General features: G+C 39.8%; 1 protein-coding gene across 10 annotated transcripts in view; it reads left to right on the top strand.

The window, feature by feature from the left end:
* MAPDA (N6-Methyl-AMP deaminase) overlaps positions 1-17,011 on the top strand; it is a 103,805-nt gene that overhangs the window by 54,242 nt on the left and 32,552 nt on the right. For 7 of the 10 annotated variants that reach the window (XR_012153978.1, XR_012153981.1, XR_012153976.1 and 4 more), the window contains exons 1-9: positions 193-408; positions 4,655-4,785; positions 6,180-6,240; positions 7,102-7,189; positions 8,233-8,314; positions 11,340-11,466; positions 12,796-12,876; positions 14,287-14,422; positions 15,473-15,573. Coding sequence is in view for 4 of the 10 variants with exons in the window: in XM_073303712.1 (XP_073159813.1) it covers positions 358-408; positions 4,655-4,785; positions 6,180-6,240; positions 7,102-7,189; positions 8,233-8,314; positions 11,340-11,466; positions 12,796-12,876; positions 14,287-14,422; positions 15,473-15,573 (858 nt within the window). In the remaining 6 variants the exon portion in view is untranslated. Of the gene's footprint in view, positions 1-191; positions 409-1,338; positions 1,547-4,654; positions 4,786-6,179; positions 6,241-7,101; positions 7,190-8,232; positions 8,315-11,339; positions 11,467-12,795; positions 12,877-14,286; positions 14,423-15,472; positions 15,574-17,011 lie in introns of those variants that run through there. The other 3 variants (XM_073303713.1, XM_073303715.1, XM_073303714.1) reach the window with 3 other exon arrangements.

Genomic DNA, 17,011 nt, shown 5'->3' on the forward strand with positions numbered 1-17,011 from the left:
TGCTAGCTCTAGGGTGTCTCCTAGTCCTCTTGGAGCAGAAGGGAGTGTTGTGGCACAGAGCTGTCAGGGATGTAAGCAGTCATGCCCACCCGCTGAGGGGAGGAGCTCAGTTCATTTCAGTGCCTGGTCTATTGGCTATAAAGCAAATCGACATCGTGGCAAAGGCCCTGTCAACCCCAGCATAGGTGCAGGAGCCTCGGGGAGAAGCCTGCTGCTGCCGCCCTCTGGGGGAGGAGGGGCCCGGACACGTGTGGATGCGCGCGCTGCCCCAGGGGCCAGGTGCGCGGGGGAAGAGCGGCGGTGTCTGCAGCAGGGGCGCAGCCGCGTGACGTCTCTTCCCGCTGCCGGGCGGGCACTATGGCGGATGGCGAGCGGCAGCTGCGCTTTTACAGGGAGCTTCCTAAAGTGGTGAGAGCTGCGTCAGGTCCGCAGGGTCGGGCGTTCTTCCCGCGGGGGCCGGGCCACCTCCCCTTTCTCCACGTTCCCCGCGGCTGGGCTGGTTCTTCCCGTGCAGCTGCCGGAGTCCCTCCAGCGCTGCCTACTCGCTGCCCTAGCTGGGGAATGCGCTGGGCCGGGTGCAGTGATGATAGACCAGCAGCCCACATTATGCATCCGTTATGTCCCTCCCCGCTTGCACGGCAGGGAATAGGGCAGTGGTTCTCAAACTTCTGTACTGGTGACCCCTTTCACACAGGAAGCCTCTGAGTGTGAGCGACCTCCCCCCCACCCTTATAAAGTAAAACACTTTTTTATATTTAACACCATTATAAATGCTGGAGATGAAGCGGGGTTTGGGGTGGAGGCTGACGGCTCGTGAATCCCCCCCCCCCGGTAATAACCTGCTGACCCCCAGTTTGAGAACCCCTGGAATAGGGTTTGACAGCATTCAATGCTACGCTGGGCTGGGTCTGCAAGTCACCTTTCTTCTAACTGGGGTGGGTGAGCAGTGAGAGTTCATCCACAGAGTGGCTTGGGCAGTAGCCCTGCTCATGTAAAATCTCATTTGTAAAGCACCTACGTTTGAGGAGAGGCAGGCACCCCAGAAAATCAGCCAGCACCTTTTGGTTCTTGTGCTGGGAGCTCTGTAGAGAGATTGCAATCGAGAAGACATACAGATTAAGAGCTGCAGCCTTTTTTGGTTTCCATAGTTGTTTTCCTGAACCCAGCGTGTCACATTGCACTGAACACTTTTCTTTAAAGATGCGATTAGTTGTACTGCCTTTAAGAAAAAAAAAATGACTCACATTGACCATTTGATTCTTCCACAATGTGAGTGTTTTCCATCTTTATTTGGACTATATGTAGTCTGCTTCACTCTGGCAACTCTTGTGCCTGTAGGAGTAAATCTGCCCTCTTTGCCTTTGGTCGCTTGCAACAGAATTGGGGTGAGACAAGAGGAGCTCAGCCCCCTGCAATGGTGCCGTATCTTCGGTGCACCAGCATATAGATCCTTGGGGGTCTCTCTCGACCATGCTCACTTCGTGTTTTACACAAATGAACTGTTGCAGCTCTGCTGTGGAGTCACTTCTCCTGCCACTTTTACAGGGTGAGCAGTTCCTGTCCTTCACCCTTTTCCCTGTAGGTGAAGTGGTTCCTTGGGGTATGCAGAGGTCTTCCAGGGGCTGGTACATTAAGTCATCTAGATATTTGCCTAGTTTTACAACAGCCTACCTAAAAAAGCACTAGTGAAGTCAGAAACTAAAGTGTCAAACAGAAAATGGACCACAAGGTGGATAGAAAGCTGTTTAGATAGTCGGACTCAACGGGTAGTGATCAATGGCTCCATGTCCAGTTGGCAGCCAGTATCAAGTGGAGTGCCCCAAGGGTTGGTTCTGGGGCCGGTTTTATTCAATATCTTCATTAATGATCTGGAGGATGGCGTGGATTGCACCCTCAGCAAGTTAGCAGATGACACTAAACTGGGAGGAGAGGTAGATACGCTGGAGGTTAGGGATGGGATACAGAGGGACCTAGACAAATTAGAGGATTGGGCAAAAAGAAACCTGATGAGGTTCAACAAGGACAAGTGCAGAGTCCTGCACTTAGGACGGAAGAATCCCATGCACCGCTACAGACCTAATGGCTAGGCGGCAGTTCTGCAGAAAAGGACCTGGGCGTTACACTGGATGAGAAGCTGGATATGAGTCAACAGTGTGCCCTTGTTGTGAAGAAGGCCAATGGCATTTTGGGCTGTATAAGTAGGGGCATTGCCAGCAGATCGAGGGACGTGATCGTTCCCCTCTATTCGACATTGGTGAGGCCTCATCTGGAGTACTGTGTCCAGTTTTGGGCCCCACGCTACAAGAAAGATGTGAAAAAATTGGAAAACGTCCAGCGGAGGGCAACAAAAATGATTAGGGGACTGGAACACATGAGTTATGAGGAGAGGCTGAGGGAGCTGGGATTGTGTCGTCTGCAGAAGAGAAGAATGACGGGGGATTTGATAGCTGCTTTCAAGTACCTGAAAGGGGGTTCCAAAGAGGATGCGTCTAGACTGTTCTCAGTGGTAGCAGATGACAGAACGAGGAGTAATGGTCTCTAGTTGCAGTGTGGGAGGTTTAGGTTGGATATTAGGAAAAACTTTTTCACTAGGAGGGTGGTAAAGCACTGGAATGGTTACCTAGGGAGGTGGTAGAATCTCCTTCCTTGGAAATTTTTAAGGTCAGGCTTGACAAAGCCCTGGCTGGGATGATTTAGTTGGGGATTGGTCCTGCTTTGAGTAGGGGGTTGGACTAAATGACCTCCTGAGGTCCCTTCCAACCCTCATATTCTATGATTCTATTAAATGACTTGTTCATATTGCTCTATATACTATGCACTGAAATGTAAGTACTATATTTATTTTCCAATTGATTTATAATTATATGATAAAATGAGAAAGTAAGCATTTTTAGTAATAGTGTGCTGTGACACTTATTACAGCTACCACCTGTAAGAGCAGCCTACAGATCGAAAGCATTGTAGAGCTACTAAAAGCATAATTGCAAGTTGAGGATGAGGACAAAACTGATAAGCTGTAGGTCTTTATTGGCAGTGTATTTGAACAAAAGGAATTTCTGCCCATTTATCAAGGAAAAGTTTCAAGCAAACAGCTCTTGGGTTCCTAACAAGCTGTAATACAATCCATTGTGTTATGTTTATTTGTCCAAAAGTACTCAATTGATTTCCACCACCGACAAAATTTTTAAAATTTTTGTATCGCCTGACTCCATTCAATTATTTTTCAAGGACTGTTGCAAGCAAATCAACATATTTCCTTTTTTTTGCTTTTATTTTTTTTCCCTGAGGCCACCTCTGTAAGTCTGATTCTGATAACAGGTTTTGCTATGTTCTAAAGGGTGTGGTCTGGCACATTCCTGCTATCATAGCTACACGTTCCTGGAACTCTTATCTGCTCAACAATTCTGGAGTCATGTACAACAAATTTCATGTCTACTATTTGAGTGTTTATTCATTAAAATTGGCACAGGTGCATGATGCAAAACAGATATTGACACTTTCTCTACATTTTGATGCTTCCATTGAAAAAAGGTGTTTTGAAGGCATCCTTGCAAAGTGTCTTGTCTTTTTGTGGGTGGCAGATTCTCATAGTGAATTCTGCAAGGAGTTTAATTGGCATGGTATGTGGAACAGGCATGCCTTTTATTAGAATTAGAGTTTCTGGACTTGATTTCCAGAAGTGGTAAGTAACCAGAGCTCCCATGAATTGGACTTGTGGTTGCTCAGCACTTCTGACAATCACCCCTTCTATGTTTTATTGTACATTTAGTATTATATTATTTTTAAGTATTTTACAGCGATAGTAAAAATGTCATCATATTTATCAGTCAAGCATTTTGTGAAAACATTTTGCCAATTTTTGCCCTAATAAAAACAGGTGCTAAAAGGGGAGGGGCAGGAGAGTGAAGATGTGTGGGACAAGCTAGGTATTTTGCAGACAAATTTTGAAGTAAGATGGAGCGACACAAGAAGACTATTCCAAATGATGGGCAGCAAGATTGTGAGAAGGGACAGAGAAGAGGGTGATGCTTAATGAAGTGTGGAGCTGAGTAAAGGATGATTGGGTTCGAGAGAGAGGCTGGAACAAGTCGTGAGTTCTAAATTCAAGGAGCGCAGTTCAATTGCTAATTCTGTTTTCTGTTTATAGAGGGAAGTGAGAGCTCACTATGCTTTCATGTGCTCTTAAGAGAAAAGGAAGAATATGCCTGGGTCGAAAAAATGCTGCTTTTTTAGTCTAATTAAGAAGACGATGAACCAGTTTAGGCCCAGATTTGACCGATTATAGAATTGAGTAAGGAATAGTGCTCATGTTCTAAATTATTTTAAAATCTTAAAAAGTAAGATCTGTTTTCCCTCCACCCCCTAAGACTATTGAGACTTTAACACTCTTCATAGTGGCACCTACATTCTTGCTGATATCACCGCTAACGCTCCCAATGAGAAGTAAATAAGACAATCTCATTTGGGGCACCGGCATATAGAAACACAAGTCAAAATAGTCATTATTTGCCAAATGCAGAGACAGGATTGGTCGGGAAATCTTTTATTTTCAACCTTCTAATAAAAAAGCAATACAACATAAAAGAAAAAAAACCCTGAAATCTAATTGAAATTAAATATACCCTCCACTCCTCTTGATTTGTTTACAACATAGGAGCTCCACGCTCACTTGAATGGCTCCATCAGTTCTGTTACTATGAAGAAACTTGTGGCCCAGAAACCATATCTTCAAATCCATAATGGAATGACAATGATTGACAAGGGGAAGAAAAGGACTTTGGAAGAGTGAGTATCTATTACAGGGGTGGGCAAACTTTTTGGGCTGAGGGCCACATCTGGGTGGGGAAATTGTATGCAGGGCCAGGGCAGAGGGTTGGGGTACGGGAGGGAGTGCGGGGTGTGGTAGGGGTTGCAGTGTGCAGGAACAGGCTTAGGGCAAGGGATTGGAGCAGAGGAGGGGTACGGGGTGTCTGGGGGGCTCAGGGCAGGGGTGCAGGAGGGGTGTGGACTGTTGGGAGGGAGCTCGGTACAGGGAGCTCAGGGTGCAGCAGGGGGCTCAGGGCAGGGAGTTGGGGTGCAGGAGGGGTGCGAGGTGCAGGCAGGGGGATTAGGGCAGGGAGTTGGAGGATGGGGTGCAGGAGGGGTTCAGGCTCCAGCCTGGTGGTGGCAGCTGTGTTCACCTGGGCCAGGGCAGGCTCCTTGCCTACTTGCCCTGGCCCCACGTGGCACCACTCCGGGAAGTGGCCGGCACTATGTCCCTGCGCAGCCCCTGGGGGAGGAGGGGCACAAAGCTCCACGTGCTGCCTTTGCCACGCCTCCAGGTACCTCCCCTAAAGCTCCCATTGGCTGCGGTTCCCCATTCCCAGCCAATCGGAGCTGTGGGGGGCGGTGCCTGGAGGCAAGAGCAATGCATGGAGCCTGCAGTGCGGGGCCTGCGGCACCACGGGGAGCAGTCCTGCGGGCCGGATCCAAAGCCCTGAGGGGCCAGGTATGGCCTGCAGGCCGTAGTTTGCCTACCCCGATCTATAAATTACAACCTTAATTCTCCCAACTTCTATTACACCCCCCCCGGTCCTTTATGAATACATTGAAACCAGTAGAATCTGTAAGCTTGCACTGTGTGGCTGTAGAAAACATAATTAAAATTGAAGGTTTTGGGGTTTGTTTTTGTAATTTGTAAATGTAATTTCATCATATTTTAACATCATTAAGAAAATTATTACTTTTTAAAAATATCCTTAGGAGAAGATATTTTTTTCATTTCTTAAATCTGTGAAGTCACTTCTTTCTTGTGTACAAACGGAACATGTATCCCTTGTAATCTTTCTTATTAATTTTGTTTTCCTTTTAATCAGATGATTGAAAATATTTACAGAGAGCCTGGGCTCTTTAGAGAAAATCCAATCAAGCAAGATTTCCTAGTTGGGCATGAATATAGCTAGTAACTTAACACATAGGCAAACAAAGATTCTTAGTAAATGCTTTACACTATACATGCTCTACATTTAATCGCTACTGAATTAATAATTTTTAAGGCCAGAAAGGACAATTATGATGATTCAGTCTGTGCCGCAACGAAGCCAGTGAATACATGTTATTCAGGTATGGGTTTGCAAGTGGGAATGCTCATCACACCAGCACACTTTTATATGCTTATCCTTTTAACTTTTTTGTTGTAGATGTTTTCAGATGTTTAATATCATTCATCAGATTACCAATAGGACCGAAGATATATTACTGGTAAGTTGTACAAGGCTTTGTTTTAAAAAATCAGAGCATTTCTCTTTCAAAAACAACTCCTTGCAAAGGTAGCAAGAAAAGTTATTGCACTTGTATCTGTGCCCAGTGTGTAAATGCCAAATGGAGCTGATTGTAAATTATTGAGCTTAGAGATTCAGTAATACATTAGTCAATGGCATGTAAAAAATATTTCTGTAAAAAGTGAGAATTTAGAAATGTCATATTCTACGTAACTGACATTTTCATTTTCTTTTCTTCAGAGCAGTGAGCTACCAATATTGGAAGTCAGTCTGTGCTCTCAGATGACTGAACTGATAATCAATTATGAATGTGATATCCATTCATATTTACCTATGCTTTAATTTAGCAGAGTCTCCTAATACTTCTTTGTCTCAATGTATATGCAGAGTTCCTTACTAGAGCTGTACTATGTTCACTTCTGAGTCCAGCACAGAGAGGGAGATCTGCTGGTGGGAAAGCATATCTCAGGGTGCAGAGTGGTGCAAAGCGTTGTGAACGTTTTCTCTCCAGAAGGGGTTTCAGGCGGCCAGTACAGCCCTCCAGGTGGTCAGGATTGCTAAGAAAGAGGTCATTGCCATTGGTAGGGCAGTGGAGGGAGGTACTGTGTCAGCACATTGTCACTGAAATCCCCATTGGCCAGAGCAGCTTTGATACCCTGATAAAACTGGACAGAAAGGTAAACACCATGGGATTTAAACAACAACTCCTATTAATATTATGTAACTATATTTCCATGTTTCACACTGAAAGCTTACATGCATGTCTTTATCTTTGAGTCATCCAGTGTAACAAATTATAAATCTTTAATTTCAAAATATTGTATATGCTGTTTTTAACCAGGTAACTAAAGATGTTATTAAAGAATTTGCTGCTGATGGGGTCAAGTATCTGGAGTTAAGGAGCACACCTAGAGAAGAAAATGGCACTGGTACAAAGTGTTCTGACTTTTAATTAGTATTCTAGATTATATTATAGAACCTCTCACATTATAAAGTTAATATTAACAATATGGTTTGGATAGTACCTAGTGAATTTTGACTGACATGTAAATAACTGCTGGAGTCACTTTTGAAATCCAGTTGTTTCAGTAAATGTGACAGATTTAGAAACAAATCAGTGAATGTCCCACTGTCAAATCTTTCATATAGTGGCAAATTCCTCTTGTAATTTCATTGAAACCAGTGGAATTGCTCCATGGGTGATTTTTTTCCCAATCCATATATTTATATAAAAATATAAATAAAAAAATACATGCACATACGTATGTTCAGTGTTATAAATATAATTATTTGCAGTGAACTGAATAATGAAAATGATAATGTGGATAAAATTTTCCTTTTAGTAAGATTTTTTGGGGGTGGGGTGTGGGAGGGAATTACATATTGAGCCAAAATCTTTCCTGTCATAGCTTCACTATCCAGTGCACACAAGTGCTTATGTCAGTATACTTACGTCACTCGGGGGGCTATTTTATTCGTACCCCGGAGTGACACAAATTATGGTGACATAGGCTGTAGTGGAGACATAGCCTTACTGTAGTTTTGTTTCTTGTAATAGCTGCTACATTTTCTTTCTTATTTCTCTTAATCTTTTTATTGTTTTTAAACAAATATTTCAGTGGTGCATCAGGAAACCCTATTGTTAGACTCTTCTGTAAAGTTATTTTTCTTTTCTCCACAAACTCAGAGCAAACAAAATCCAAAGGGAGGCCTCAAAGTAAAATTACATTTGTTGGTAAAACCAGCCCTATACAAAATGTAAAATCACAGAATAAAATCAAGATGGAGAATGAAACTACCATCCCAAAGTGCAAATAAAATATAAGATCAAATGGTAAAATGGGGGGGGGAAGGTAAAATGAAAAATATTTTCATGGTCAGTCTACGATTTTATCAAACGTAACTTTTTATAATCAGTTCGCTTATATCTACTCAGACCAGATGTGCTTATGCTTGTGTGTGTGTTTTATAGGCATGACCAAAAGGGCATACGTGGAAGCTGTACTTGAAGGAATAAAACAGTGTAAAGAGGAGGATTTGGATATAGATGTCAGGTAAAATAACGTGAAAATCTTCTGATCTGGGATTTTCTTATGAACCTAGTGCTTGGCCAAGGTTTACAGATCATGAATGCTGGGGAGGAATTTATATAGAAACTGGATGATTTTTGACGTTTTTTTAAAAATTAAATATTTTTTAAGGGGTGCATCTTAAATAAGAAAGCATCTTGTACACCAAAAAAAAGTATTTACTATTTTATCAGTGTCTCTAAAACATGAGTACTTTACCATTTTTAGCTTCATTTTAACCTTTTCTATACGTAAAAAACTCCCATCTCCAAAATGTGTTCAAACTATTTAATAGTTAACAGTTCATATTACTTAACAATCTACGTATAACGTAGTTGGCTAAGTGACAAAGTGGCCCATGCTCCTATTTGCTAAAATACCAAAATCCTTTTTTACAACAATTTGTAAAGATGGGTAATTAAAAGCGTTTTCTGATATTTTATGTGAATTTTGCATTTTCCTAAGCATTACCCGTAGATCAAACGATTGATGTATGATGAAACCTAGCCCACATGGTTGCATTTAGTAGTGTTTAGTACCTTTGTTGTTAATACACTGTATCTTTTAAGTAAGCTTATAAAATAATTGTTGTAATTAAAAAAAGGAGATACAGTTTAGCCATTGTAGAACAGATTTATTTACTGCATACACCATGTTAGTTCTAACAAAAATGATTTTCTGACTATTAATAACGGAAATGCTCGAGGCCAAAGCAAGTTCGATATAACGTGGTTTCACCTATAACGCAGTAAGATTTTTTGGCTCCTGAGGACCACGTTGTATTGGGATAGAGGTGTACTACATGGGTATAGGGCACCATTTTACTTGCATAACTTTATCCAGATGAAGGGTTGTACTGGTTTAACTAGTTTGGTTAAAAAAATCAACCCACTACCAAATTAGTTATACTGGTACAATGACACTGTGTAGATCAGGCCTTAGAAAGACACTACAGTTTCTATTAGTAATTTAACAAATAATATAAACTTGAATTTTAAACCAGTTATCAAAAGTGAACCTAATAATCACCAATATAGGTGTAATGTGTCTTCCCCTCTGTTATGGAATTCTAGTGATTTTCTTTGAAATAATACAGTAATCACAGTGAGAGTTTCTGCAGCCATTTACTGTTTGTTTGGCTAATTGCTGAACATTGAACTGTTGTTTCACTAACATGCTTACTTTGATCCTCTGGGAAAGCTGCTTTTACTGTGAAATGGCCTGTCAGACTTTTATCATGTACAAACCTTCGGCAGTTTTGTTCCTCTTTAAAACAAACAAAAAACACCCACAAACAAAAAATCAACAAACAGAAAACTACCGACCATAAACAAATAAAAAGTACAAATATATTGGACAATTTTTAAAAAGTTTGAATTATTTTAAAATGACCAACCCACCCCAGTGAAGTTGATGTAGAAAAAAACACACACTGCGCAGACAGCACCTGTGTAGCTATATGCAGGAGCACTGGTTACCATGTACAATTTTCTTCTGAGTTTCACTTGTTTTTGAGAATTGAAAAATCTTAGAGAAACTCAAAAAACATGAACCAATAACAAAATGAGTTTATTAAAACCTTTCAGAATTGTTTATAAGTCAGAAACTTGATAACTAAATGGTGGGAAACCCGAAGAAGATAAACAGCCACTAGTTAGGGATCCAGCTTTCCTCTGTGGGAACTATAAAATTAATTTTTGCAAGAAACTAATAATACAGGTTAAAAATCTGCTCTGAAAAGTTGTCCTTAGTTCTTGACTTCTTTTGTGGGCCTTCTGTAAACTATCTAAGGTAAACTATCTACCTTCTCAAAGAGGGTTGCAGTGGTGCACCTGCAGAAATCCACATTGTGCAGGCTGAATGAGTAATTGCATCCCCCACAGGGTCACTTATGTGTGAACACAGTTAACTTTTTGCACTCCAAAATTTTTCTGTTTGCTACATATTGCCTTTGAAAATTTGGACCATAAAGTTTTTTTGGTTTTTCTGGCAAAATATATTGCGCCTCTTAATAGTAGAGGTGTAATAATAACAAACTAGATATAAATGTGAATTAAGATACATGTATCATTTGTATACATTACATCATAACAATATAATACTATGTCACAGTTGTCAGCATTTGTACAGCCAGTTAGGAGGTTCCTTAGTATCTTATGGATTGGCCTTAATATCTTTTGCCTGTGCCTGAGATGTAGGGTGTTGCAGAGGTCAAATTCTAAGCTCTTTGTGGAAGGGAGGGGCTGAATTGTCTGAGCCGGGAGGTCTTGCTGGCTAATCCAGAAAACAGCATTGGTAGTAGCTTCAGAGAAAGAGTTGATATATAAAAGTTAGAACTTTGGTGTGCAGGCTAGTAGCCAGACTAGGACCTGATGCCAGTATAGGCAGTGGCTGGAAGGATGTTGCCTGTCCAGAGGACAGGAGAACTCTTTGCTGTGTCTTATGTGAGATGATGTATGTTTTTTAAGAAGTATTTAGAGGTCCTTCTCTGGAGATGCAGCTTACCAGATCTTTCCTTTCCCAGGGCTTGGAAAAAGTTGTTTTGGTTTTATGAAAAAGGAAGAACCAAACCATGCCAATAAAATTATTGAAAGAAAATCAGTTTATCCCAAGTGAGGGTTGAGTTCTAGCTCCTTGTGTTCAGCTATATAAGACCAATCTTTTGTTTCAGTGTTACATTTTTGCCTCTAGAGTGGAGCCAGTATGGCTGGAAGGGAGATGTCATGAATGTAATGCTGGAATTAGAGCGGGTATGCACATGGGCATTAGAGATGTGTCATTCAGCCACTGTGATAACAGCGTGGTGCACTGGTATTGTTGTGTGCTTCTCTGTACATGCATAATTACCCTGTTACTTGCCATCAGAGCTTTACAATAACAGTTGTGACAAAAGAAGCAATTTCTATTTAAGTTGAGTGTAGTGTTGCTTTTGCTGGTAGTAGATTGTTTCTTTGTCCTTCACCTGCTGTCACTGTTCATATTTAATGTAAGGTGTACATCTCTATTCTAGGTTTTTAATAGCAATAGATAGAAGAGGTGGACCTATCGTGGCCAAGGAAACTGTTAAACTTGCTGAAGAGTTCCTCCTTTCCACCGATGGGATTGTGGTAGGGCTTGACCTCAGTGGTGATCCCACCGTAAGTTATTTTCCTTGAAGATGGGTACTTTTATCATTGTAATGATTATAGTATCAAATTTTATTTTTACTCTTAGTGCTTTGGATAATTTTCCTTTGGGGGCATTAACTGTTCACAGCAAGGGTTAGGAACGATTATTTCCCCCCATCTAAAATATTGTATAAATGGGTATAGATGCATTTTGGGGTGCTTTGCCTTCATCTGAAGTACCAGTTATTGGCCAACACTGAAGGCAGAATGTTGTTGCTATATTATTATATAATTTCTTTTAAATAGTACCCACAATGTTGTGTAAGGTGTTTTTCAAACATAAAAGAAGGCACACAATCTAAAGACAGAAGAACAGGTAGTAGTAGTCACAGTAGTACTTGGAATTATGGTTCGTGCCTGGCAAATCCTATTTTTAGTCATTTTACTTGACTTTGGAATGTATGAAGGAGTTGAGGGGGTTGGACAGAAAGTTGTTTTGGTTCTTAACAGCTGCCCTTTATGTAAAGGACACCATCAACTAAAATAAACACACTGATGTGTTGTTACTAGTAACATTTGCTGAATTTAAAATGATTAGGGAAATACATTTCTCTTTATTGTCTCACTGTTTACTTGTACATTTAATAGCAATTTGTCTGTAGTCAGTTTCACTGTTTCCCCTATATAGTTAGTCAGTTTAAACTTGCTGGTTCTTGGTTAAATGTCTTGCTCATATTCATGGTGTGAAGATAATACCTGTCTGTCAAAAAATTGAAAATGTACAAAATGATACACAATTATCAAAAAAGGGAACTTAAAAGCAACTTCTGAGCCCAGGAAAGCATCTACTACCACATTGCTCTGATTGTATCAGATTGATTGGGGTGGAGGCATTTTGAGTAATACTGAGAATAGACACAAAATGAGAACTAAGGCTGGTTTACAAGGCCCCACAGTTTGGTCTGTGGGGGTGTGAATTGCAGTAGGTGTCTTTTAGTTTGCATCCTCAGCATTCACTTGGTGGGTTACAGTGCGACATGCCAGTGTGCACTACAGTTCACATCCCATAGTCTGAACTGCAGGGTCATGTAGACAGACATAAAATGCAAGCACCTAATATGCTGTTGTTATAAAGAAAAGAAAAGAGGTTGAAGACTATAGTTCTCAAATTGAGGTGAAAAAAATTGATTCACTATATTTGATTATATGAGATAGCAAAAGAAAAATGATTAAAATTAACTGCTTTTGAATGGATTATATTAATAATATGAAACTTCATCATGATTGTATAATTGGAAAGGTTTCAATAAAAAATACCTCCTGATTAATCATGCATTTTTGTTTGGATTTTTCTTCAAGGCAGGACATGGCAAAGATTTTTTTGAACCCCTTTTCGAAGCAAAAAAGGCAGGACTGAAACTGGCATTGCATCTTTCAGAGGTAAATTCTTAATGTTTGCGCTAACTTTTTTCTGCAGCCTCCTTTAAATAAAAACCTATTGTAACTAAAAGTAACATCTGTGGATTTTCAGTTTTTCAGGCCGAAGTAATGCTAGTTTATGGCATTTTGAAGAGATGGGGTTAGGAAAGAGAAATTTAAAGTAAACACTCATATATTTATATGTATTTTGAAGGGAAAACCCCCCCAAAGAATCAACCCCCCAAAGAATCAAAACCCAACCACCTAACCAACTTAGTCAAGTAACCTTGACTAAATCTCTCCTACCTTTCTAGGGATGTTACAGACCACCAGAGAACCATGCAGGCTCCACTCCTGTGATTTATGATGTCACAAGAAATGTTTCAATGGTGCTATTGTCAGTTTTGAATTCTGTGTTAATTTTGGATAGATCAATCCAGTAAATGATATAATACAATAAATGTTGAGAACCACAGAAGGAATGACAGTAACATAACATACTCTGCCTTTAAACCTGCAAGGTCCTTACATGATTTATTAAATTATGGAAACAAATAGGACCTCAGTATCATAGGGAAAACCCTGATTCAAGAGCATGACTAAGCCTTGCTCATTAAGGATTATTGGAGGAACTATTGGCTGTAATTTATTGTATTTGAAATTTACACATATATTGACTGATCCATTGTCACCTACCTGAAGTATATCTGGAATATCATATAGTAGATCTTGTTATGCACCTGTTTTACTCACATGAGTAGTTCTGTTGACATTTTTAGCTGTTTGTGTATGTGAGACGAGGAGAATTTGGAGTATGATCTCTAACATTGAAGATCGACCTAGAGTTTGTTTTAGCAGGCCTGATGAATAATGAAAACCTTCTAATTTCTGAAAGAAGTAGTGCCTTTAGGAAATGAAGGCTGATATTATTAATGAGTTTTTTGCATCAAACTCTTGTGCAGTGCTCTGAAAATGTGCTTCCGAGTGCCTCACCTTCTTCTTTCTGTCTCTGTCTTATTGTGTAACTTCTCTGTTCTGCCGTGAGTTTATCCATTTGTACATTGGAGATAACTGTAACCTTCCTTCACAAGGTAGTTGAGGCGTATTTCATTAAGGTTTGTAAAGAAAATTGAGGTCCTCCAATCAAAAGTATTTCAGAAGTGCAAATAACTAATGTAATCTGTCCTTTTATCCGTTTTCCAATGAGTGCACTTCCATCTTCCAGTTCCTGCATCTCTTCCTTCTCCAAAGCATAATAACTAATACTAATTAACACACACACTTATTTCTCATTTTCTTTGTTGATAAAATGTACAAATACAAAAACCCAGAACCCAGATCTGATCTGGGGCTGATGTAGGACTTTGATTATTCAGCTACAGTATAGTGCCGTTACAGACTCTGTGCATGGTGGGGTGTATTCTGTTTTAGATCCCAAATAAAGAAGAGGAGACCAAAATTCTTCTTGGCTTGCCTCCAGACAGAATTGGACATGGTACATTTCTCAGCTCTACAACAAGTTCAGAGGACCTTGTGCAGCTTGTTAGACAGAATCACATACCTATCGGTAAGCAAGAAGATAAGAAAATTGCTTGGTAGCCCTCAGGCTTTGATACATTGTATCTTGCAAATGATTCAGTAAATCTCAGTAGATTTATATCTCCCAGAAATAAATATGGAAAGATATTTGTGATGTGGAAATATATGGATACGGTGAGAAAATAATTGATACAGATGGTGTTTTACTAATGCTTCTGCTTTTCATTTAAAATAACATTGGTCACAATATTTTTAAACATTTTTACTGAGTGCCATTAATTAAATGTCTAGGTATTTTATATGCATATATTTCAATATACACACACATTGTCATACACTATTCTCAATAGTGGTGCTTCTTAGCAGTTTAATGCCAGTCCCTGGTGTAGAATCAACAAATAGTGGGGAAAACGGCAACGGGAAACAGAGATCTGGAACATTAAAATAGTACAAAATTGCCATGTGTTTACATTTGTTGCCACATGGTTAATATCAATAAACTACACCTTAGTAATTTGTATAGTGAAATTTATTTTAAGGCGATGTAAAAGGATTTAGTGGCATCTGTGTAGACTGTTGAAAGTTTTATATCTGCGTCAAATACATAGGGACATAAGAATTGTGATACTGGAGCATTGATCTGTCCAGTCTGATATCATGCTGCTGGCAGTAGCCAATAATGGATGCCTCAGATGAAGGTAGAAAATCAAAACATAACCCCGTTGGGCAGTGCATGTGGTATCTGTGCTTGTGCACCAGTTCTTCAAACTGGGCGCACAACCAGTGAACTGTGCACCTAACCATCCATTTGACTGTGTAAATCCAGGTATTTTCATGTGTGCACACATGAACATTTTGGTCCCGTGTTTGAATATGTTTTTAGTTGGGATATACAATATATTGTAAATGTCGTGAATCACCACACATTTAAAAAAAAACAAAAAACCCCCAGATAACACTGAACCATTTAGCTATGGATTGAAATGTGTCCATTAGTCTACCCAAAGATCATATTTTTGGTTCTGTACATATCCTTGTTTTTTTCTTTTAATTCAGAGTTTTTCCTTTTATCACTTAGAACTTTGCATGACGTCAAACTTCAAAAGTCAGACTGTACCTTCCTGTGACAAACACCATTTTGGATACTGGTACAACATGGGCCACCCTACTGTACTTTGTGTAAGCCATTTTGATTGTACAGAATACATTTAGATGCTGACCACACAGAACATGGAAACTGAGTCACTGGAGCCAAGTTAGGGAAACATACCTGTTACTATCTATACAAGAGCCAACGGGACAAGGACTTTCTTTGACCTCACTTATAAGAAATCTGATACCCTGTTTAGGAAGAAATATATTGTAAAAATCTAGGAAAATTCAACTTCTAATTTTTATTGAAGAAGCAAATCCCAGTAGATTAAACGTCTGGTTTACATTAAATTTGGGGTCTATATAAGTTTTGGTATGAACCAGGGAACATTGCATTTGAACGTCTTAGCCCCTATATTTGTATTTTTAAATTGTGATTCCTTGTAATTATTATTTCCTTGTAATTTCAAATATGTGTCTGTTGCATTCAGAGGAAAATATGGGACTCTTCCTGTAGGTAATTAGTCCTGATCCCGTGAGATGCCAAGCACCTCAGCTCCCATTGTCAGCATCTATAAAAACATCCATGGTAGAAAACATCACATTGGCTAAGTTAAGTAAGGTAAATTTAGGGACCTCTCTTCCTCACATAACCCACACGAGAGCCCTGGATTAGGGAGCAGGGACCAATTCAGTCCGTAAACGATCCTAACTTGAACATTTAACTGGCAACACTTACCTAATTGTTATTATTTATCGTTTGTATTATGGTAGCAGCCAAGGACCATAATCGAAGTCAGGGCCCCATTGTACTAGGTACTGTTGTACAGGATGACACAGACCCTATCCTGATGATAAATACTCTAATATAAGACAAGGTGCAGCTAGTAGGTGGAGGGTAGAGGGGTAGGGGAGGGTGGGGGCGGAACAGGGAAGGGGAAAGATTAACAGTTGTATGATCACACATTTACATAAGTTACACGTGTGAATAACTTGATGGTTCTGAATCATCAGAATTGTTTTGAAATATAAGTAAGTGCCAGCAATCCCCACAGACCTTCTGTCTAGCCATTATCACTTCTCTGTAGGCATCATGGTAGAAGTGGGTCTTGAGGAGGAGCGGTAGGAGCAGCTTTATGGATTAGTTTGGAAAGCATGCTCCATTTGTAGTAGGAGACATAGAATAAAGCACAAAGACTCTGGCTGTTTTTATAGACATCATATATTTTTAGAAATGAACTGTTCTTTCACTTAGCCTTCTTTGTTCAGCATATGGTATTTTTGGATGAGATATATTGATATTAATTTTCAACCAGTTTTACCCTACTGTATTTCACAGTTTACTGCAGCTAGTATTTATTCTATCTGTTAGTACTTACTTAAAAGATAGAATAAGTACTAGCTGCAGTAAACTGTGAAATACAGTAAACTGTGAAACTGATCATAAATTAATTTCCTATTTTGCAAAGCTGAACATACTGAATGATTGTTTGTTTGTTTGTTTGTTTTTTTTACCTCCCTCCAG

This window comes from Lepidochelys kempii, chromosome 10 (genome assembly GCF_965140265.1).
Source record: "Lepidochelys kempii isolate rLepKem1 chromosome 10, rLepKem1.hap2, whole genome shotgun sequence".
In the NCBI taxonomy this organism is placed as follows: domain Eukaryota; kingdom Metazoa; phylum Chordata; order Testudines; family Cheloniidae; genus Lepidochelys; species Lepidochelys kempii.